This window comes from Thamnophis sirtalis, unplaced genomic scaffold (genome assembly GCF_051295495.1).
Source record: "Thamnophis sirtalis isolate CommonGarterSnake01/CBP01778 unplaced genomic scaffold, rThaSir2_p1.2 scaffold_11, whole genome shotgun sequence".
In the NCBI taxonomy this organism is placed as follows: domain Eukaryota; kingdom Metazoa; phylum Chordata; class Lepidosauria; order Squamata; family Natricidae; genus Thamnophis; species Thamnophis sirtalis.
In genome coordinates this window covers 42,167,440-42,191,082 of record NW_028261391.1, presented here as the reverse complement: position 1 = coordinate 42,191,082, position 23,643 = coordinate 42,167,440, and the positions used below count along the sequence as shown (strand labels likewise).

Sequence of the window (23,643 nt, the reverse complement as noted above, 5' to 3'; positions counted from 1 at the left end):
CACAAAATCAAAATGTTTTGTACCTAAACTCCATTTATTAGTTATGTAGTTAAAGAAAAATGAATTAATCTATCTTGTAAAGGACTCTTAAATGTTTTTCTGTGAGAAAAAATGACAAATTCTACAAGTTTTTATAGAACCAGTACATAGGATGTACAGACATTTCTCCGTTTTTTGGTAGATACTTAAATTATAAAGCCTATTCTATTTTGAATAACTTTGACTTTTCCTTACCAAGTAGAGGACATCAATTAGCTTTAGAAATACCTATTTTTGCTAAATTTGTCTCACCACTGTAATTACAAATAAACAGGATAGCTGTTTAAAATTAGAATCTACATCAATAAAAATTTTAGTTGATGCTTACAGGAAAACTTACTAGTGTTAACCGTGTTTGATTGTGATGATGCTTCCTTTCACTTAAAGTAAGGAGAGAACAAGCAGCGTCTAATTAAAAAAAAAACAGGCTGGTATTTTTTAAACTTATTTTCTAGTCTTCACTGTAGTTAAAGGAGAAGTGTAAATTCTGTAGTCTAGGGCAATTCACTGTGGCCAAATTGCTGCTGCCACCTCGCTACTGCCAACTTACTGCAGGACAACTCCACACAGCCAATAAGCCATGGGGACATGCCGTGAACAACTGGAGAGTGCCAGCTGAGCAGGTGGGCAGAGCATGGTGGGGTGGGTGGTGGGGAGCCGGCAGCTTCCTATTTTCATATGCTGCTGCCGCCGCTGCCACTATGGCAATAGCACCAACTCTGGTGTAGTGGTGGCAGCAGCTGAGGCTATCATGGCAGTGGGTGTTTGAAATGGGAAGCTCCCAGCCACCACCTCCCCACTGGCTGCCCCGACAACTCTGTGCTCTGCCCACCTGCTCACTTGGCTCTCCCTCTGGCTTCCAGGCAAGACAACTGTGGCGAGTTGTCCTCACAGACAGTTGGCTGTGTATAATTTTCCAGTGGCAAGTTGTGTGTTGCCTTTCAGATTTTTTTCATTAATACAATATCATCTCATTTTTCTTGCCCTAAACCAGTAGACATAAAACCAATTTTCATCCCAATGAAAAAGTAAGACCAAATTTAATAAGAAAATATAGAAAATAGTAAAACAATAACACTTTAAACAAATTCTTGATAAATCCCAAGGGTTGAACATCACAGAAAAGTAGCTATCCTCATATGCGCAAGAATTTAAATAGTGAATGGAAAAACTATAGCTAGTAAATTAGTACATTTGGCACAATACAGTACTTCCATGTCCTTTGATTGCTACTTAAAATGTAAAAACACATCACATTTTAGACATTCTATTAAAAGTTTTTAAAATAACTTTTTCCCCCATATGTTACATTATATCAAGAAATAAAACAATTTTCTGAACTAGAGTTCAGCAGAACTGTAAGGTTCGATTTGAAGTTGCAGCAGTTCTATGAGAGACTATAACTGAAAACAAAACTTCTACAAATAACTTTATCACACAATGCTAGTTTGCTCTTGTAAAGGTTGTAGAATTAGATTGTACAGGTTAGAAGTGAATTGTATTGTGATGGTTTTACATTTTTATCACTTATGCAGGGGTTTCTTGAGACCCTTTCATGCATTCTTCCGGAATAAAAAAATTAAGAAAAGCTGAAATAGAATAACATACTCCCAAGTCTGTAGACTAATTTATATAGTAAAAATACACTTGGGTTGGACTCCTATAGCTATTTTCTTGGCATAAGTCTCACTTAAGTTGTAAATAGAAAGGATTCCCAAGTTTTTTTTATTGTACTTCTCTAATTGAAACTTCTTCAAATAATCTTTTAAATGATTTCATGAAAATTTGTTCCAGTTAAATATTTAGCAACTTTTTGATTCACGGCTTTTTTCAATTACATTACATGGCATATGCCCACAAATCACTCAGAAATGCCAATTTAAATTTAAAATTACCATTTTATTAATTTATAACTCACTCCTTGATTCCTTCTTAATGTATGAATATAGAAGTGCCAGTAGATCAGCAAGACTTGCTTTTGAATAAATTGTCTAGGGTAGAGCTCTGTAGATTTTTTGCACTTAAGTATAAACATTTGCTTATAAGTTGTTCCTTTCATTAATAAAACACCTGACATATGACCTTTCTTATTCAATAATATACATTTACAGTTATTGCATGTACAGGTAGTCCTCAACTTACGACCACAATAGCCCCAAATTTCTGTTAAGTGAACAATTTGTTTAATGAGTTTTGTCCCGTTTTACGACTTTTCTTGCCACAGTTAAGTGAATCACTGCAGTTGTTAAGTGAATCTGACTTTCCCATTGACTTTGTAATTTAATTTAATGAGTTTATATGCTGCCCAATCCCGGAGGACTCCGGGCGGCTTACAAATAAGAAATAAAATAAAATTACAAGTAGGGGAGAGAAACAAAAACAGTTTTAAAAAACACAACATACATTTGGCTTAGCTGGGTTGGACCTGATTTATAGATCAGCAACCCCAGGCCTGTCGGAACAGCCAGGTCTTGGTGGCTTTTTGGAAGGACGCGAGCGTGGAAAGGGTCCAGATCTCTGTTGGTAGCTCGTTCCACAGAGCCGGAGCAGCTACAGAAAAGGCTCTCCCCCGAGTGGTCGCCAGCCGGCATTGTCCAGTCGACGGCACCCGGAGGCCTAGCCTGTGGGTTCTTATCGGACATTGGGAGGTATGTAGCAGGAGGCAGTCTCTCAGATATCCAGGTCCAAGGCCATGTAGGGCTTTAAAGGTAATCACCAGCACTTTATAGCGTGTCCGGAGACCAATAGGGAGCCAGTGCAGCTCGCGGATAGGTGTAACATGGGTGTACCAAGGTACACCCGATATCACTCGCGCGGCTGCATTCTGGACCAACTGTAGTCTCTGAACACTCTTCAAGGGTAGCCCCATGTAGAGTGCGTTGCAGTAATCGAGCCTTGAGATGACGAGGGCATGAGTGACCATTCGAAGTGCCTCCTGGTCCAAATAGGGCCACAACTGGTGCACCAGGTGAACCTGGGCAAAAGCCCCCCTGGTCACAGCCGACAAATGATGTTCTAACATCAGCTGCGGATCCAGGACGACTCCCAAGTTGCGGGCCCTCTCTGAGGGGTGAAGACTTTCACCCTCCAGGCTGACAGATGGAGAATCTGGACTATCCTTGGGAGGAAACATCAATAGCCACTCGGTCTTGTCTGGATTGAGTGCCAGCCTCATCTTACACTCACTCCCATCCAGACCCTAACAGCCTCCAGGCACATCACTTCCACTGCTTTGCTGAGTTGGCACGGGGCGGACAGATACAATTGAATATCGTCCGCGTATTGGTGGTGTTTAATCCCGTGCCGGCGAATTATCTCACCCAGCGGCTTCATGTAGATGTTAAATAGGAGGGGGGACAGGACTGAGCCCTGTGGCACCCCATATTTGAGGGGCCTAGGGGTCGACCTCTGTCCTCCAACCAACACTGACTGTGACCTGTCTGAGAGATAAGAGAACCACCATAGAACGGTGCCTCCCACTCCCACCTCCCCCAGTCGTCGCAGAAGGATACCATGGTCGATGGTATCGAAGGCCGCTGAGAGGTCAAGAAGCACCAGGATAGAGGAATGTCCTCTATCCCTGGCCCGTCAGAGATCATCGGTCAGCGCGACCAAAGCAGTTTCGGTGGAATAACCAGGCCTGAAACTCGACTGGAAGGGATCAAGATAATCAGCTTTATCCAAGGACCGCCGGAGTTGAAGGGCCACCACGTTCTCAACAACCTTCCCAACAAAGGGGAGGTCGGAGACTGGACGATACTTATTAAGAATAGCTGAATCCAGAGGTTTCTTAAGGGTCTCACCACCGCATCCTTCAAGGGCTGTGGGAAAGATCCCTCCTGTAAAGAGGTGTTAATAATTCTCTGGAACCAGCCTCGTGTAACCTCCTTGCTGGCCGAAACCAGCGAGGAGGGACACGGGTCCAGCAGGCAGGTGGAGGCACTTACTGCTCCCATGGCCTTGTCCACTTCCTCAGGAGTAACAGGTTGGAACTCGCTCCAAGAAATCTGATCAAGGCCCACCCCCGGCATCTCGGCAGGAACTGCCCAAGTGGAGTCCAGGTTTGTCCGAATCTGGGCGACTTTGTCCGACAGAAACTGAACAAATTCCTCAGCTCTTCCCTGTAAGGGTTCCTCCGCATCCCTCCCCTTCAGGAGGGAGCAAATAATCCTAAACAGGGCGGCCGGGCAAGTTTCTGCGGACGCAATAAGAGCGGAAAAATGCGCACATTTTGCCACCCGTATCGCCACGAGATAAGTCCTAATAAAGGCTCTTAGCAGTGCTCGGTGAGATTCGGAGTTACTAGCCCTCCAGCGTCGCTCTAGGCGTCTCTTTTGGCGCTTCATCTCCTGGAGTTCCTCAGTAAACCAAGGAGCCCTCCTGGATCCACTGCTGCGGAGAGGCCGCAAAGGCGCAATCCGGTCAAGCGCCCCAGCCGCCGCTATATTCCAAGCAGCGACCAAGGACACTGTCGGACTGCGGGCAAGGGAGTCAGGTATGTCCCCAAGCTCCGTTTGAAATCCCAAAGGGTCCATCAGGCACCTGGGGCGGAACCATTTAATCGGCTCCATCTCCCTGCAGTGGGGGAGTAGTTTCCAAAAGTCCAGCCTCAGTAGGTCGAGCGTGTGTCCCGCTGTATGAGTCGGACCCTGAATTACCTTTGCTTATCATATCATAAAAGGTGATCACATGACCTAGGGGAATAGCAACAGTCATAAATATAAACCAGTGACCAAGCCACTGAATTTTGATAAGATGATCATGGGAATGCTGCAAAGGTCGTAACTGTGGGAAATGGTCATACAACACATTTTTCAGTACCATTGTAACTTTGAATGTTCACTAAATGAACTATTGTAAATTGAGGACTACTTGTATTTAACCGGTTAGAAATTATTTTCTAGAATGTGCTAGTTTATTAAGCATTTAGGTTTAAATTTTAAACACACTTCCCTAGATTTAATTCAGAGAATACAACATGTAAGAGGTATGCTTTGCAGGCTACAATTTTAAGAGAAATAAAAAGTACATTTGCGCTGCAAAATTGTGACACCAACCCTGAATTGATGTAGTTTGTAGATGTAGCAACAAAGCAAAGTGGGTTGTTCTTACACTTTTATACAGGACAATTAAAGCAAAATAATTTGTAGATTCCTCAGTCCATTTCCCCTGCTGATTTTTCACTTTCCTCAGGAAAAAACAATCACTTGCCCTAATTTGTATTTGCAGCAAATATTTCTGATAGCCAGATCCAGACCCAGTTAAAACGTAGGAGAGGGCTGGTAGGAAAGCAACAGAAGGGAGTCTTGTACAGGGCAGCCCTGCCCTGTTGATGTTGCACTGGCAGTGGTTGCTCAGTGAGAAAGCTCTCCTGTTTAATGGACAACCTTTTCCTACCACGCAGACAAAATGGGTGCCTGGAGCAAAAGTTTGGTGTATTTTTCAAGTTCCCCAAAGGATAGGTCCATCAGCTCACTTCTCACCATCGGTCTAGCACTCTTGAAAGATGTGAAGAGGGAAGGAGAACTATGTGAGAGAAATAAGAAACAGCAAGGTAAAATGAGAGACAGCAAGAGGGTGAGACAGTTGACACTAGTGGGTTTTTTTCTTCTTCAGGCTATTCAGAAATACATTACAAACGCAAAAGCATTGTTGGAATGCAGAAGAGGAGCATAGAGTAAAGGAGGTGGGAATGATCAACAAGGCAAAACTCTTTGAAAAATGGAATTCCAGAACATGCACAGAAAATATGTTCATGTGTATTGCTTTACATGCTAATTTCACCACACAGATGACATTCTCTAACAAACAATATACCTAACCTCATCTAACCCAGGTCTGTTCTGCAGTCCAGGACAAAGTGACCAATAGGGTAGTACCACTGACTGGAGTGAGGAAGTTGTAATCAGTGCAGTTCAAAGGCTAAAAGCAGCTGGACAAATTCCAGTCCAATAACACCATCAATTAAATTGTTGGCAAAATATCCTAATCATATCCACCCCAAAATGGTGTAAGAAGAGGCAAAACACTTCAATAACCAATAGGTTAAGGAAATGTTACTCTGCCTCTTTTATAGTCCAAGAGTGAGAAATCAGAAGGCTATAGATTTTAAAAATGATTAATGGGGTAATTTGTTCAATGGTCGGAAGAAAACACAGACTACAAAACCTTTAACTCTTTCTACCTGCTAGTGTAGGTAGTTCAATTTTAAGTCGCATCTTTTGTTTTAATACTTTAATAATTCTTAGCAGTCAAACAGCCACAGTGAGGCAACTGAATTATCTCCCGGTCTTTTGTCTCCCCGAATTCACAAAGTAGTCGTAGACGAAACTTTCTATTCAAGTATTCCTGGGATTCAGGCTGCATATCCTGCTCTGCGCGTTACTTTGAAAAGCGGCCCGGGGTGCCTCCTCACGGAGCAAGTCTTCCCAAGCCCGGGAGTTGGACTTCCGACGACAGAGTAGTTCACACTGGAAGAGCTTTAGAAACACTTCGTCGCACGAAGCTACTCAGGAAGCTGCTGACATAGCGCAACCCGGCAGCACCGCCAGGCAACGAGGAAAACAAGTAGGCTCCTCCGGCTGCCAGCTGGATCACGGCACCCAGCACCGTGAACAGCGTACTTCGGAGCCCGAGAGCAGCGTACAGAGTTCCGCCCACGGAGCCCAAATACAGGAGGGCCAGGCCGCGCCGGTCAGGCTCACCCAGCAAGCGACTCGGGCCCCGCAAGAAACCAGCGGCTCCCAACGCAAAGGCCGAGCCCAGGGACCAGAGCAGCGCGAACTTCCGAAGCAGCAGGAGCGAGCCATAAAGCGCGGCGAGGCCGAAGCAGAGAGCAGCCAGCAGCAGACACAGGGCACACCCCACCAGTCTCTGCCAACGGGACACCCCCGTCGGTAACCACGGCTCCGCCTCCGGCTCGGCCGCCCCCGACCACGTTCCTGTCGCGGGGAAAGGGTTCATGCGCCGCAGCCAGACGCCCAAGCCAGAGCCGCTTTCTTCTGCTTCGTCCTGAGGAGGAGTCTGAGGAACTGACAAAACCGTAGAGCCGCCGCCGCCGCCCTTGGACTGAGCTAAATATTCTTGCAGTTGCCGGTTCAGATCTGCCATTTTGGCGAGGAGTCTCTCGGGAACAGGCGAAGACAATAGATGGTCAAGGAGGCTGCTCTTCGGGCCGGTCCTTCTGCAACGGTGGGACGCAGCCGCCTTAGCAAAGCGGCACTACTCAGCAGTCAGCCAGTCAACCACCTTGGTTTGGTCTCTTTAAAAAAAAAAAAAAAAAACAGGCACCAACTTCAAACACGTGGCCCTCGCTCAGGCAACTGTCTGCCTGCGCGCATACAAAGGTTCAGATGGGCGGAGAAGGAGGTTGCGCAGGTAGCTCTGGCCTCGCGACTTTCCCGCTTCCTCACGGGCGCCTGAACCAGAAGAACATTTTCTGGGCGCCCTTTGGACGGGCAACTTCACCTCACCCTTCCGGCTTCAAAGGCATCAACTGCGCATTCGCAGAAGGCAGGAGAAATGGGGGCGGTGCTACCGCACTCTACAGTCGCGGGGAAAGATATGATTCGGCTATCGGTCGCCAATTGCTAGGGAGAGAGCATAACTTGGAAATGTAGCAGTGCTAATACTCAAAGGTTGTGTGCTTCTTGAGTATGTCAGATTACTCCACTATTACTCCATAACGGGAACATTATGGCCCTAGAATAAGGGTTATTTATTTTCATGTTGATCAATATTTCATAATTTCTAAACGAGGACAAAAAGACCCGAAAGTTAGGGACAAACGGTCATGGGGAAAAATCTGTGTGGTCACTAGAAATTGAAAATGATCTCATATCAGTAATCAAATGGACAAAAATTGGTGATATTTCCCATTATTAGTACATTTGTGGTGAGCATACTTTTTCTGTTACATCAACATTCGAAATAAAATGAACCATTAGCAATTAAGCAGATCTTCCACCTGTAATTCCAAGCATTATACCCAAAACCTTTCACCATGTTTGCTGCTGATTGCACCTAAATTTTGGGGAAAGAAGTCCCAAGTGAATGCAAAAAAAAAACAAATTTTCAGTGACATTGCATTTCATGGTCTTGTGTGTGAAGTTTATCAACCAGCTGAATCTAACTTGGTACTTTAGTTGCCAAAAAAATTCTCAACATTCTTGAATCCTTTCCAGGTGATTTTCTCTGGCCCCACTAACAAATCTTTGAACCGCTTGTCATTGATGGCGTATCTGATCTGTGGACCAACAAAAATGCCTTCCTTAATCTTGGCATCAGTTATTCTTGGAAACATCTGTCCAAAATAATAAAAACCTTTATCCTGTTCATCACTTATACAAAATTTTTCAGAGTTTTATGTAAGGTGTGTGAAGCGAAGGAAAAAATATTTTGGGGGGTCAAGTGGTTCATGTGCCAAATTTTTCTGTGCTGGAACCAAATTCTTTGAGAATGATCATTTCTTTTTAATATAATGTCATTCTCTTCCATCACTGTCCCATTTACATAAGTAATAACAGTACTTGATATATCTGAGCTGCATTCCAAGCAGCAGAGCCATTACTTTTAAGTTCTCCACAATATTCCAGTTGTACTTGGTGTACTGAATTTTTTTCTATGTTTCTTTCATGTATGCAGCATAGCCAACAAATACTGAAGGGTCTACATTGCCATTTTGTAAAAACAGGTTTTTATAAAACAGTATGAGATTACAGGTTAAATTACAGGTTATTTTCGTGATTAGCAGCCAGAAATCTATAAGACATGCCCAAAAGCGTTCAGGAAGCAAAATCCAATAGAATACTCTTGGCAATGTATTCTTGGATTCAGGCTCTTGGCAATGTTCTATTTTATATTTTCAAATTCCCAAAGCTCATCCCTGAAAAAGAGATTAAAATTTGTAGGACCCCTCAATCCTATATGCTAGATATACATCCATTACAAATTTACTGGTAATGAATTTTTTTTAAAAATGTAATTACATTAATACTTAAATTAATAATTTAATAAGTGTTGTTAATATTATTGCATTAACTTTATCGCCTTAATTTTTTGTTATATTCTGACAAAATAGAATGTATGCATAAATCATTTTCTTTGTTTTACCTTGATATGACCAAGATTGACCATGTTTGGCGGAGTACCGCTTAATATTGTTGATGAACCAATAGCAAATCTCCCCTCCCACCCTCCCCTATCTGTGCCCGCTCTCCCCACTTTTTAGTTGCAACCAATATTTTTATTGGTCTTATAGATGTATATTTTTTATGGTTTTATTGCTTTTAACGCTGAAAGTCGCATGGAGCTGCCTCGAAGCGACACAGCCTGCAAACAAATTTAATAAATATATTTTGCAGTAGTGGTTGTTGCACATAATGAACTAAAGTGAGAACCACTAAACTAAAAACATAATAGGTCTATTGTTGTACAGGTAGTCCTCGACTTACAACCACAATTGAGCCCACAATTTATGTTGCCAAGTGAGACATTTGTTAAGTGAGTTTTGCCCTATTTTACAGCTTTTCTTGCCACAGTTAAGTGAATTATTACAGATGTTGAGTTAGTTATACAATACAATACAATACAATACAATACAATACAATACAATACAATACAATACAATATCAGGGTTGGAAGGGATCTTGGAGGTCTTCTAGTCCAATCCCCTGCCTAGGCAGGAAACCCTATACCGTTCCAGACAAATGGCTATCCAACATCTTCTTAAAGACTTCCAGTGACTTTGGGCATTCACAACTTCTGGAGGCAAGCTGTTCCACTGATTAATTGTTCTAACTGTCAGGAAATTTCTCCTCAGTTCTAAGTTGCTTCTCTCCTTGATTAGTTTCCACCCATTGCTTCTTGTTCTACTCTCAGGTGCCTTGGAAAATAGTTTGACTCCCTCTTCTTTGTGGCAACCCCTGAGATATTGGAACACTGCTATCATGTCTCCCCTAGTCCTTCTTTTAATTAAACTAGACATACCCAGTTCCTGCAACCGTTCTTCCTATGTTTTAGTCTCCAGTCCCCTAATCATCTTTGTCACTCTTCTGTGCACTCTTTCTAGAGTCTCCATATCTTTTTTACATGGTGGCGACCAAAACTGAATGCATTATTCCAAGTGTGGCCTTACCAAGGCATTATAAAGTGGTATTAACACTTCATGTGATCTTGATTCTATGTTTATGTAGCCTAGAACTGTGTTGGCTTTTTTGGCAGCTGCTGCACACTGCTGGCTCATATTTAAATGGTTGTCCACTAGGGCTCCAAGATCCCTCTCACAGTTACTACTATTGAGGAAGGTGCTACCTATACTGTACCTGTGCATTTTGTTTTTCTTGCCTAAATGTAGAACCTTACACTTTTCACCATTGAATTTCATTTTATTAGATAGTGCCCAATGTTCAAGTTTGTCAAGATCCTTCTGTATCTTAAGCCTGTCTTAAGAGCCGTGGTGGCGCAGTGGGTAGAGTGCAGTGGGTAGAGTGCAGTACTGCAGGCCACTTCAGCTGACTGCTAGATCAGCAGTTCAGCGGTTCAAATCTCACCGGCTCAGGGTTGACTCAGCCTTCCATCCTTCCGAGGTGGGTAAAATGAGGACCCGGATTGTTGTTGGGGGCAATATGCTGACTCTGTAAACCGCTTAGAGAGGGCTGAAAGCCCTATGAAGCGGTATATAAAAATCTGCTATTGCTATTCTGGGGTGTTGGCTATTCCTGCCAGCTTGGTGTCATCTGCAAATTTGATGAGTTCCCCATTTATTCCCTCATCCAAATCATTGATGAAGATGTTGAAGAATACTAGGCCTAAAACAGCCTTGGGGTACTCCACTGCATACTTCCCTCCATGTAGATGCAGTTCCATTGAGGATTACACGTTGAGTGCAGTTGGTCAGCCAGTTACAAATCCATCTGGTGGTGATGCTGTCCAAACCAACCATTTTCCAGTCCTCTGGCTCCAGGATCTCTGAAAGATATAGTTCAGTGGTTCTGAGATCTCATCTGCCAGTTCCTTCAGAACCCTGGGGTATAATCCGTCTGGTCCTGGTGATTTGAACTCGTCTAGGATAGACAGGTGCTCACTTACCATTTTCTTCCCTATTTCAATTTGTGTTCCTAATCTGATTTTTGTGGTGCTGTTTTTGATAGGTTGGACTGTTTTATCCCTTTGTGTAAAGACAGATGCAAAAAATGAATTAAATAGTTCTGCTTTCTCCCTGTTGCTTGTCACCTTCTTGCCATTTTCTCCTAGCAATGAACCAATTGTTTCCTTAACCTTTTTCTTGTTTTTAACATATTGGAAGAAGGGTTTTTTTTGTTATTTTTTACTTTTGTAGCAAGCCTTTCTTCATTGTGAGCCTTAGCTTTCCTTACTTCATCTTTACAGGCTCGGGCTATTTGCTGATATTCTGCCTTAGTTATGTCTCCCACTTTCCACTTTTTATATTTAACTTTTTTGTCTTTCAATTTGTCAGAGAGTTCTTCATGCAGCCATGCTGGTTTCTTTTGGGAGCTGTTATTTTTCTTCTTCATTAGTATTGTACTAGACTGAGCTTTTGTAATCTCATTTTTCAAAATTTTCCAATTTGCATGATTGTTAAGTGACTTTGCTTGTCAAAAGGTTGCAAAAGGGGTCATGTGTCCCCAGGGCACTGCAACCATCATAAATATGAATCAGCTGCCAAGCATCTGAATTTTGATCATGTACCCATGGGGATGCTGCAAGGGTCTTGTAAAAAATGGTCATGTCACTTTTTTCAGTGGCTTTGTGACTTTGAACAGTCACTAAACAAACTGTTATAACTAGAGGACTAACTGTACTTGCCCAGAGTCATGTTTTGTGAGATGGGGAGCTTTACAAATTTATACTGGGTTATTAAGAATATTCCTAAAGATGGCAATATGCAATGGCCATAGACACAGAATGAGGCTCATACCCTGGTTTTAATAGGACCTGTTCAAAATAGTCGCTGCTCTAATCCTACAAGCTTATTTCGAGTATCTCCGGAGTAAGAGCAAGCAAGCCATAGCCGTATTGTAGCTGCGGTTTGCTTTCCACCGCCCGGCACTATGAAGTCCCACCGCATAGGACCGCCGCCCTCGCTATTTCATTATTTATTATTTCATTCCCTTTCTAGGAAAAATATGTGCCGGGCCGAGGGGCGGGAGGAAGATCCGGCCGCCTGTCCTGACCTAGAGGGGCGGCCCGCCACGGCAGCCAGCACCGGGCGGAGGACAATAGCAGGCGGGCTGCGGGGCGGCTGCAGTCGGTACCCGGGTGCTCTAGCGCGCTGCTCGTCGCTCTCCCCACGACTCCTGCACCGAAGCTCTCTGGCCAAGAGTACTTTGGACCCCCGGCCGCCATGACGGGCAGGTAAGAGGAGAAACACAGCGAGGTCCCCCGCAGTCGTCTGGAAGCTCCGTTCGGCTTCACTTTCCAGGGCGGGTGATAACGAAACGCCGAAACAGCTTCGGCTCCTTCCTCCACGGGACCGCTCGCGATCCGCGACCGCTGTCCCGGGTAGTTCAGTCGCTGCCAAGAGTCCCCCTTCGCGGGACTTAAAAAGGAATTGTCGGGTTTTGCAACCTTGATCTTTCGGGGCTTGGGGGTGGGGTGGGGTGGGGTTGTGAAACATGACTGCTAGCTGGAGAGAAAGCTTCTTTGCCCGTTAACCTTTGTCCTATCACGTATTTACTGAGGGGATGAAGTTTCCCTCTTCTGGCTGAAACTGCTCATTTCTCTTATATGTGATGCGATCATTTTTGCTTTAAGAGGCCTTGAAAACCAAATGCTTGTGGTCAACAGCAGATGGCAGCTCCCGACTTTCGCTGATGGCAAAAAGCAAAGCGGGCATCAATCCTGATATGTACTTAGATGAGAGACCATAGGGAAATCCAGTTTTTCAATCCCATACGGGAAATTTAAAAAAATGAAAAATGCCTGAAAAAAGGCAATATACTGCTGCTGTATTCACTGTAATTAAATTAAAGAAGTGGAATGTAAAATACACTTGCTACTTGGGGCTGGTTTTCTCTTAAACAATCTTTGTAAATTTGTGCTAACTTATTATCTATTTAAAAAATTTAAATAATAAAATACAGTTTGGTAGAGTGAATGCTGTGGAATCGTATGTTGGAAAGAGCAAAGCATTTAATGGCAAAACCAGTAAAAATGCAGAATGTTCAAATAGATTGGTAAAAGAATTTCTCAGAAAAAACCTGTAAATGGAGTTATAAGATTCTGGGCAGATTTTGGACTGATTTTAGTCTGCCTTTATTTGGAGAAACTGTGCTGTAAAGCAGTTCCAAGTTGCATAAAAATACAGGATTGGGAGAGCAGTTACTGCTCTCTACTGTAAATACAGGTTAAATAAAAATAATTTATGCACGATTTCTAGCTAACATTATTACCATTCCTTGGAATGGGCTGCTTTTGAAGTCAAATTCCCCTTACTTGTTTTATGAATTTTTTCCCCAACCGTTTATAGATTATTTCCTTTTTATCAAATGGTCCGTAGTACTGTTTCTAATTCATTCTCCAAGGAATTCCTTCTTCTCTTGCTTCTCTTGCAAATGTTGAAGGCTAAAGCCTTTCACTTTTCAAGTGGGCAGCTGGGAGGATTTCTTGTACTGTGCTAGGATGAGCTTCCTTCCTTTTGTTTGAGATAAAGACATGCATCCTGAGGAAATCTGCTGTTTGTGTGACATGCACCTGAGATTTGAAGTTTTGTGAAGGCAATTATATAATTATATAATATAATTTGTAGTAAGCAAATATAATATTTGCTTACTATTCTGTTGTTGTTGTTATTGGAAAAATAATAATTCTGCATTTTTGTTTTGTTTTGTATAAATACATCAATTCTATCAAAAAATACAAACAATGAAGAAATAGCAAGAATAAATCATGAGAGTCTGAAATGATGAGACTGTTAACCCGATAGTGAACTCTTAGCCTATTTTTTGTGTTTTGAGAGTACAAATTATAGCATTCAGGGTTATTCAGAAAACAATGTTCTGAACATTTCTTTTTTACGTGATTAAAAAAAATATTTAATACAAATGTTCATGAACTATTTGGTATAAAATTGAGCTAAATTATAATGAAAACACATAAATACTTACAAGCAAAAAAAGTAAAGATAAAGGTTTCCCCTGTCCAGTCATATCTGACTGTAATCTCCATCTAAGGACTAAGTTTATCTCTGCTCTTAGCTGAAGGGGCCAATATCATCTGAAGATATTTCTGTAGTCATGTGACCAGCATAACTATATATTGAGGCACACAGAACCCTGTTACATTCCCATCGAAGTATAGTATTTATCTACTCTCATTTGCCTGCTTTCAAACTCCTAGGTGGGCAGAAACGGGGGCAAGTAATGAGAATTCACCCCATTGGGTATTGAACCTGGGCTATCAGCTATGCAGTTGACAAGCTCAGTGTCCAACTGCTGAGCTATCGTGCCTCTACAAGCAAATAAATAAATGCCTACTGTGTTTCCCCAAAAATAAGACAGGGTCTTATTTTCTTTTGACTCCCAAAATAAGCACTTGGCCTTATTTTTGGGGAGGTCTTATTATTTTTGAGGTGCAGGAGGCAGCGAGTGTGGTCACCTCATAGCTGCTGCTGTGTTGCAATATTTTTGAGGAGGGCTTATTTTCGGGGAGGGCTTTTTTAGCTCATGCACTCAAAAACCCGATTGGGCTTATTATGTGGGGAGGTCTTATTTTCAGAGAAACAGGGTATAATTATAAAATTAGGCTGTTAGGATCTGGATGGGGGTGAACAAACTTGTGCTTAATCCAGATAACACAGAGTGGCTTTGGATGTTGCCCCCGAAGGACTGCTTGGACAGTCCATCCTTAACCCTGGGGGGTGAAAATTTACACCCCTCAGAGAGGGCTCGCAATTTGGGAGTCCTCCTGGATTCGCAGCTGAAACTGGAACATCATCTGCCAGCTGTGACCAGGGGGGCCTTTGCCCAAGTTCATCTGGTGCACCAATTGCAGCCCTATTTGGATTGGGAGGCACTTCAAACGGTCACTCACGCCCTTGTCACCTCGAGGCTGGATTATTGCAACGCGCTCTACATGGGGCTGCCCTTGAAAAGCGTTCGGAGACTGCAGTTAGTTCAGAATGCGGCCGCGTGAGCGATATTGGGTATGCCGAGGTACACCCACGTTACACCTGTCCTCCGTGAGCTGCACTGGCTACCAATTGCTCTCCGGACTTAATTCAAGATGTTGGTTATCACCTTTAAAGCCCTACATGGCTTAGGGCTAGAGTATCTTCGAGACCGCCTGCTGCCACATACCTCCCAGTGGCCAGTAAGATCCCACAGATTGGGCCTCCTTCAGATGCCATCAGCCAGACAGTGTCGGCTGGCAGGCCCTCGGAGGAGAGCCTTCTCTGTGGCTGCTCCGACTCTCTGGAACCAGCTACCCCTGGAGATCCGGACCATACCCACTCTAATGGCCTTCAGGAAAGTTGTAAAAACTTGGCTGTTCCGGCAGGCCTGGGGCTGTTGACCTCACTGTTGAGGTCCAGCCCCGATTAGAATGAATGTATGAGCGTGTTGCTGTTTTTAAACTGTTTCTTTTCTCGTTATGTGTTTTTTCCCCACTTATTTTTTGTAAGCCGTCTGGGGTCCTTTGGGATTGGGGGCATATAAATATATTTAATAAAATAAATAAATAAATAAATAAATAAATCTTCATTGTTACTCATTCAGTATTTCAGCCTTTGTTCTGATATAAATTATCACATCTTTTGAAACTAGCTGCCAAAATAATTATGAACCCACAATTAATGGATTATGACAGTAGGGCAGACTAGCAGAATATATAGCATAGATGAGTCATTACAAGTCTTACCCTGTGTGATAAATATAACACAATCCTATAAACCAGTGGTTCTCAACCTTCCCAATGCCGTGACCCTTTAATACAGTTCCTCATGTTGTGGTGACCCCCAAGCATAAAATTGGTGTCTCAGTTCCTAAAATCATTGAAAATATGTGTTTTCCGGTAGTCTTAGGCGACCCCTGTGAAAGGGTTGTTCGACCCCTAAAGGGGTCCTGACCCACAGGTTGAGAGCCACTGCTATAAACATATAATTGTTCTTATTTGGGGAAACTTGACATTTTCCCTACTTGGATGAATCTTGATCATTTAATAGATGATTGATGAGATTTAAGAGATAAAGGCCTTCTGACATAAGACATGTTATCATGTCTACATATGATAACAGCAAATTAGATAATGAACACTCATAGCATACCAAAGATCTTTCAATTCTAAGTCTGTGAAAACAATTAGTCCAGAAATGGGATAATTTATAAGGCTACTCTGTTGAGCCTTTGGCAATGATTACTTTAAAATGTTATTAGTAATACTGCTACCAACAATCTTAATAAAATTAATAGTTATATAATTATAAGCAGAAACAAATTGGAATAAGGTAAGATATTAAACTCTAATGTGCAAGCACGCAAAGAGTTATTTTAACAACCTCCCAAAATATAACTATTGATTTTATTAAGATTGTTGGTAGCAGTATTACTAGCTATATACATACATACCTACATACATACATGCATGCATACATACATACATACAGAATAAGGAATAATAAATAGTTAAAAATCTCATTTAAAATATGGTAGCAAAAGTTAACAGAACAATAGATAAAGGAGAGAAGGCCAGGGAGGACTGGATCACCAAAACAATTAAAACTTCAGAGTTATAATTCCAGTTTGTGTAACATGATACTTTTTCCAAAGTGGGTGTAAAGAAAGCAACAACATGAGTCAGTGACCTTCTGAGTCTAGAATTATGGACTGGGAGCAGGGAGGGTTTAGGAATGTAAAATATGTTTCTTTACTGTGCTTCTTGATATTATATTAAAATGTGATTTTTGGAGTGAGTTTCAAAGCCACTCTGCTCCTTTCTAGCATTTTTTTTTTGTTCTAGTCACATGAAATGTTTTAGAGCAAAACTAGTTAAGGATTGCTGAAATTAAAGGATATATTTTTATTATTATCATTGTTATTTACTGATGAAATAACTTCTATTAAAAATTTCATAGCTATCTTTTCTGAGATGGCTATAAACAATTATATTGTTTATAATTTATTAAATTAATAATTTATTTATCATATTATTTCTGTGATTTTTGGGGAGGGAGTTAAGGGGATTTTGAAATAAGGTGTTTTATATTCTCTAAACAAATATAATTCTGAATTCATAACGTTATTATTAATGGGATGGATTGAAGACAGAAGGAAAGCAGGCAAGGAATCTGTAAAGTTCTTGAAGAAAAAGTGGTGCATGAGAAGAATGGACGTCACTTCTTTTAATTAGCAAATACAAGAAGACTGTTTTACTGGAAAAACCCATTTCCTGAACCTTGTGAGTTTCTACTTCAGAGTTGCTATTCGGTTATCCTCATGCAGTTTTCTTCCCAGTGGTAAGAACCATGGCTGGTGTGAGACTTCGGGGACTAACATCTTCCAAACTCTATCAACGTCGACAAGACCGCCTGAGTGGCATAGTGTCACTATTGAATGATGAGAAAGAGAGGGCAACTGGGATATTGGGGTAGGTTATTTGGATACCTCCTCAGATTAACAGTTGCTGATATATTTAGAATGTTTGCTATGACTTACTTTGAGGTGAAAAGTAAGGAAAGCCAGGTTGGGATTCCTCCCTTTGCTTGAAGGAAGTGCTGCTTTGGCTCTGATAACATCAGTTCTGTATAAAAACAGGAAACCTGCTATGGAAACCTTCATCACTTGAAGTTAAAATAGGTTAGTGTAACTAGCACTGCGTGAATAGACTTAAAAGATATTTCTTAGCTTACTTGGCAACAAGAATCAATTTATATTTTTTTCCATCCAAAATAAGTTTACAATATTCATACTTAGTTTAATTTGTGTGTTTAGCATGCATCATCATACTGCAAAAGAAACAGGAATTTTAATCCTTTAAACCGGGCAAAATTTCCATATTTTCTGTCTTTAAAATATATGAGAATCTCCCTTGTAAAAATATTTAGAAATTGTTTAGTTTTTTAAAAATATATTCTTTATGCATAGTTCAGACAAACATGTTTCATTTCTCCATAACGGAGAGTTTGATGCATAGGGAGGCATTTACAGTGAATATTTTAATGGTTGTTTTAAACACATGTGAAACCACTAGATGAGGTCATCAGGAGTTTGGGTGATGGTTGTTATCAAAATGCTAATGATAGCTACATCTGTTCTTACATTTTTTCCCCTAAGGGAATGGGTTTGTCTTCCAGACAAAATATAGTTATTAGTTTAAAATCCCAATACTTTAAATTTGAGTTGTTTGAAACAATTCCTTTCTCTATATGATCCCCAAAATTAAGATAATCAGGCATCTATTTTGGATGCCTCCAGCTTACCCAGAGATGGTTTAGGAATAAGCTTTTTCTATCATTGCTCCTGAATTATAGGTAGAAAGCAGCCCATGTAGGTGTTGAATCTATTCCCTTAAGAGAGGTTCAAGGAAGCTATAAATACCTGCTTTCAGTTTCTTTTAATGATACTTAATAGTTTTACATTTTAATTTGACTTCGACTTTTTTATTATTTCGCTCTGTTTATAGTATTTTTCTTTACATTTGGTTTGGTTTGATTTAAATTTTGATGTAACTTTGGTCCAGAGGGATTGGGTGGATTGGAACTATAGTCTAATACTTATTACACCAGAATATCCTTAAAAGGAGTTCATATAACAAAATGTTATGTCAGTATAACTTTATGGAAATAAAATGTCTGATTCATCTCATTATACAAGGATGAAAAAACTATGCTTACTATGTATCTATCTTCTACTTAAACTGTAGAAGAGCTTTCCCTATTTTGGACGCTGGACATTGATCTTTTAGCATGCAACACTGTCATATGTATAGCATAAACAAACCTACTTCCTCCCATCAAAGATCAGCTTGCAGAATTCTGAACCATTTACAGCCTGTGAATCATTTTCAAGTCAGCTTCAAGGAAAGCACAAGTTAAGGTGAACATGCTAAGTCACTTTTGTGAGATTATTCCAATTCTCAAAGGGTCGCAACTAGGTTCTCCTTACCTAGTTACATTTAATGTAAGTTAGCACACTTGTATATAGTGATTTTCATTCTCTCAAATATTACCCAGACTCTAGAATCATCTTTGAGGTGGTCTGTTATTGTCTTTGCTACAGTTGCTGAAAATCTAAGTCAATCAGTACTTCCTCCAGCTTGAAGGATAGGGAAAAAAAGCAGTCTTCCCTGTCATGGGAATCTCTCTAGTATCCAATTTCTCCCACACAGATTGTCTCCATGGCATCCCTCTAAAAAGCTGCCCTGGTCACTTTTCTTACATCTGCCACTGGTGTAGATATCAATGAACAGGTGTTGCATAGTTCTTTGGCTGGGAAATGCTGATAGGACAGATGTTCTGTGAAATGATATGAACCAGCTTTTATTACAATTTTCAGAGCTTTCCATTTTCTGATCTTCGACCTTTTCTGTATACTTTAAAGGTACATATTGTAAATTAAGCTGGCTGGAAAAAACTACTTTCCGCCTTATATTACTTGTAGCTTGGAATATATTATTAGGCAGTCACATTTGTAGAACAGAAACGCTGGGTTTATTTTTTAAACTCAAAAGAGTAGAAATTGGACAGCCTCTACAGTTGCTACAAAAGTTGCAAGCAGAATCAAATTACTGAGACTGAGATGTATCTATGAAGAATGCATTTTTAGATATTTTTTTCCAATGGATAAATAAAAAGATAGCTCATTTTTTCTAATTAATGTTAGATACATTAAATATATTTTAATATTTTATATATTTGTAAATAGTATTATTTGCAATTCTAAGACATTGTGGTGCTTGTATTTAATAAATTTTATTAAGTGTCTACCCATATTCCAAGATACTTCAAAAATAGAACACTCAGCAATATCTGGCATTTTCATTTTTATTTTAATTAACTGGCATTTTCATTTTTATAGAGTTAACTGTGTGCTTTCTTTAACTTCAATAGAAGAGAATACATGTGGATCAGGGTTAGAGTTCTTGGTACTCTCTGAACATGTTTATTTACTTGTAGATATTCAATTACCCAATTAGGTAATATCAGTGTAAGGTTTGCTGCCTGTTTGTATCCCATAAGTTGCCTGTCAGTTTTGGTGGGGATGTAATTTTCTCTTTGACTAGAATTTTTTTTTCTGCCTGATTATTTGTCTAGTACTGATCCCTGTTTATATGAATATTGACTGCTGGAGGGGTTATAGTCTTTTTATTTGTTTCTTACTTTTTTGTTTCTTTTGAAAGTTGTGTAAATGTGGTTTATCTCTATATGTCTATTGGTAGCTGATTTGTCTAAATGCCAAACTTCCAGGAATTCTGTAGCATTTTGGGATTTGGCTTAGTCTAAGAGATGCTAATAGTTTTCCAGTTGAAATTATGATTGAGTCCACATGTTGTGAAATTAAGGAGATTTTTTTTTTTTATCATGTCTTCCAAAAGATACCGTAGTTTGTGGATGAGCTCTGCTAGTCTTTTTCCAGGCTGTCCTTGCATTGTAGGTTGTAGATGACTCCTGTTTTTTTGTTTTTTGGGCTACTGGGTCATTTTGATTTGCTTAAGATATTTTGAAGGGCTTTCATTGATTTGTATGTTACTGTAATGCCATGTGGTTGCAGTAGTCTGTTTATTATTTGTGATGTGATGTTTTTGATGTATGGAAGTGCAGCGGGTTGTGTGATTTGATACTTTTTGATAAAGTTGTGTGGATATCCATTTTGTTGGAAAATGTTAACTCCTATCTTACATTTATTAACTCCTAATGTAAGTTACGAAAGCTTGCTGCTGTTCTAAACCAAAGAAATATTTTACTATTTGACATTTTTAGCATTTTTCAAGTAGGTGGCTATGTGGGATGGTTGAGAAAATCCAGAAATGCTTGTAAATGCTTGTAAGGTTAGAAGTGACAAAAGGCACAACCTCTGTCAGACAAGCTGCAGATTGTGTTTTTTTTCCCTCTCATGGAAATTCAAACTTCTGTTTTTGTAATCTGTTAGCATTTAGTTTTCCACATAGTACTCATCTAGAAATGACATTTGTGTCATTAAAATCTCTCTCTCCCATTTTTATTTATTAACACTCTTCTGTTATTTTGGCAGTCCTTGTTTTGAACAGTTGGCATAGAAGTTGAAAGCATCAATAGAATATATCCATAATATTTCTAATACCAGTATAATGTACTTTATTCTAAAGCAACCTGTGTGTCAAACTCAAGGCCCATGGGCCAGATCTGGCATGCAGGGTGTTTAAATCTGGCCTATGGGGTCGGCCTGGAAACAGATTACTTGTCAGGTAAAAAAGAAAGCTAAAAGTGGGTGTTTTTGAATGCTTGTAAAGTAAGGTGACCAGATTTTCAGATTGGTAAAGAGGGACACCATTCACCGGGGGGGGGGGGGTGATTAAAAATTTTGTTTTTTGTCAGAAGGTCACAAAAGGTGATTCCCCCAGGACACTGAAACCATCATAAACACGAATCTGTTGCCAAACAACAAAAATTGGATCACGTGAGGATGCTGCAATGGTCGCTAAGTGTGAAAATGGTCGCTAAGTGTGAAAAATGGTCATCAGTCACTTTTTTCAATGCCATTGTAACTTTGGTCACTAAATGAACTGTTTGAAAGCTAAGGCTAGCTTGCATTATAATGCCTGATGCTAGCTTACATTTTCAAGAGAGAGAAGCTAAATTCCTAAACACACAAGGAATTTGTCTTTGGTGAATATGCTCTTAGTGTACATAAAGAAAAATAAAATAGAATACATTCATCAAAAATTATTTATTTATTATTTATTTATTATTAAAATTTATATACCGCCCAATCCCGAAGGACTCCGGGCGGCTTACAAAAAAGAAAAAGCGAAAGAAAAAAATAAGAAAAAAGGCAGTTTAAAATCACAAAACCACATTCATTCATTCTAACTGAGGCTGGACCTCAACAATGAGGTCAACAGCCCCAGGCCTGCCGGAACAGCCAGGTTTTTACAGCTTTCCTGAAGGCCATGAGAGTGGGTATGGTCCGGATCTCTGGGGGTAGCTGATTCCAGAGAGTCAGAGCAGCCACAGAGAAGGCTCTGGGGGCCCGCCAGCTGACACTGTCTGGCTGACAGCATCTGAAGGAGGCCCAATCTGTGGGATCTTACTGGCCGCTGGGAGGTATGTGGCAGTAGGCGGTCTCGAAGGTACGCTGGCCCTAAGCCATGTAGGGCTTTAAAGGTAATAACCAACACCTTGAATTGCGTCTGGAGACCAATTGGTAGCCAGTGCAGCTTGCAGAGGACAGGTGTAACGTGGGTGTACCTCGGTACACCCAATATCGCTCACGCGGACGCATTCTGGACTAACTGCAGTCTCTGAACGCTTTTCAAGGGTAGCCCCATGTAGAGCGCGTTGCAATAATCCAGCCTTGAGGTGACAAGGGCATGAGTAACCGTTTGAAGTGCCTCCCGATCCAAATAGGGCCGCAATTGGTGCACCAGGCGAACCTGGGCAAAGCCCCCCCTGGTCACAGCCGACAGATGATGTTCCAGTGTCAGCTGCGAATCCAGGAGGACCCCCAAATTGCGAGCCCTCTCATAAACTACAACACTTAGTGATAGTCACTAAAGCCTGGAGGATTGCTCCCTCTGTGCTTCTTTAAAACAGTATATGTTAGAATAGAATAACAGAGTTGGAAGGCACCTTGGAGATCTTCTAATCCAACCCCCTGCTTAGGAAGGAAACCCTACACCATTTCAGACAAATGGTTATCCAACATCTTTTTAAAAACTTCCAGTGTTGGAACGTTCACAACTTCTCTCCTTGATTAGTTTCTGCCCATTGCTTCTTGTTCTACCCTCATGAGCCAGATAAACTGTTAAATGAAGTATAATCATTAGCCTAGTGTGGTTCTGCAACGGAGATACAGTCCTTGTGTGTCTAATCACACTTTGGTCAAATAAAACTGTTCTGTTCCGTTCTATTCTATATAGAATAATTAAATATTTACTTTCTGGTTATTTTTATAATTGGCACCTCTACTGTGCTTGAATCTAAAGGTATGAAATGGACTTTTATTTTTTTATTGATGTAACTTAACACTTTGTATTTGGAAGTATTTTTCATTTTTCTCTTTTACTTCTCAGTAATATGTCAGATGCCCTTGCAAATGCTATATGTGAACGCTGTCGAGCCCGTTTTGATCCAACTGAACGTATTGTAAACAGCAATGGAGAACTGTATCATGAAAACTGCTTTGTCTGTGCTCAGTGCTTTCGCCAGTTTCCAGATGGCCTCTTCTATGATGTGAGATTATTATACTTTTAATAGTTGGGAAAGTTACTTAGTTTTTTTCCCTTCCTTGACTGAGAAGCATAACTGAACTATTTTCTATGCAATATACAACTGCCTCAGTTCTAATTTCAGTGTTCCATTTCTCTTTTCTCCCCTATATAATTTTTAATATTATCCATTCAGCACAGTCTCACTTTCTTAGACAAATAGCTAGAAGAGTTCAGCAGTTACCA

The 23,643-nt window shown here is 40.7% G+C and overlaps 2 protein-coding genes across 3 annotated transcripts in view; one reads left to right on the top strand and one right to left on the bottom strand.

Moving 5' to 3' along the window:
• Nucleotides 1-4,907: 4,907 nt before the first annotated feature.
• On the bottom strand, nt 4,908-7,517 carry SFT2D3 (SFT2 domain containing 3). Its single transcript, XM_014056196.2, has one exon. It carries the CDS (start codon nt 7,147-7,149, stop codon nt 6,505-6,507), a length of 645 nt encoding a protein of 214 aa, XP_013911671.2. The 5' UTR covers nt 7,150-7,517; the 3' UTR covers nt 4,908-6,504.
• A 4,713-nt stretch (nt 7,518-12,230) lies between these two features.
• Nucleotides 12,231-23,643, top strand: part of LIMS2 (LIM zinc finger domain containing 2) — a 27,947-nt gene continuing 16,534 nt past the window's right edge. The window contains exons 1-2 of one of the 2 annotated variants that reach the window (XM_087725674.1): nt 12,231-12,414; nt 23,263-23,422. In XM_087725674.1, the coding sequence (XP_087581800.1) occupies nt 12,404-12,414; nt 23,263-23,422 (171 nt within the window). In that variant the 5' untranslated portion in view covers nt 12,231-12,403. Of the gene's footprint in view, nt 12,415-17,483; nt 17,641-23,262; nt 23,423-23,643 lie in introns of those variants that run through there. The other variant, XM_087725675.1, reaches the window with a different exon arrangement.

Excerpts from the sequence above, each read along its gene's own strand:
- SFT2D3 (XM_014056196.2), bottom strand. The coding sequence starts at position 7,149 with ATGGCAGATCTGAACCGGCAACTGCAAGAATATTTAGCTCAGTCCAAG.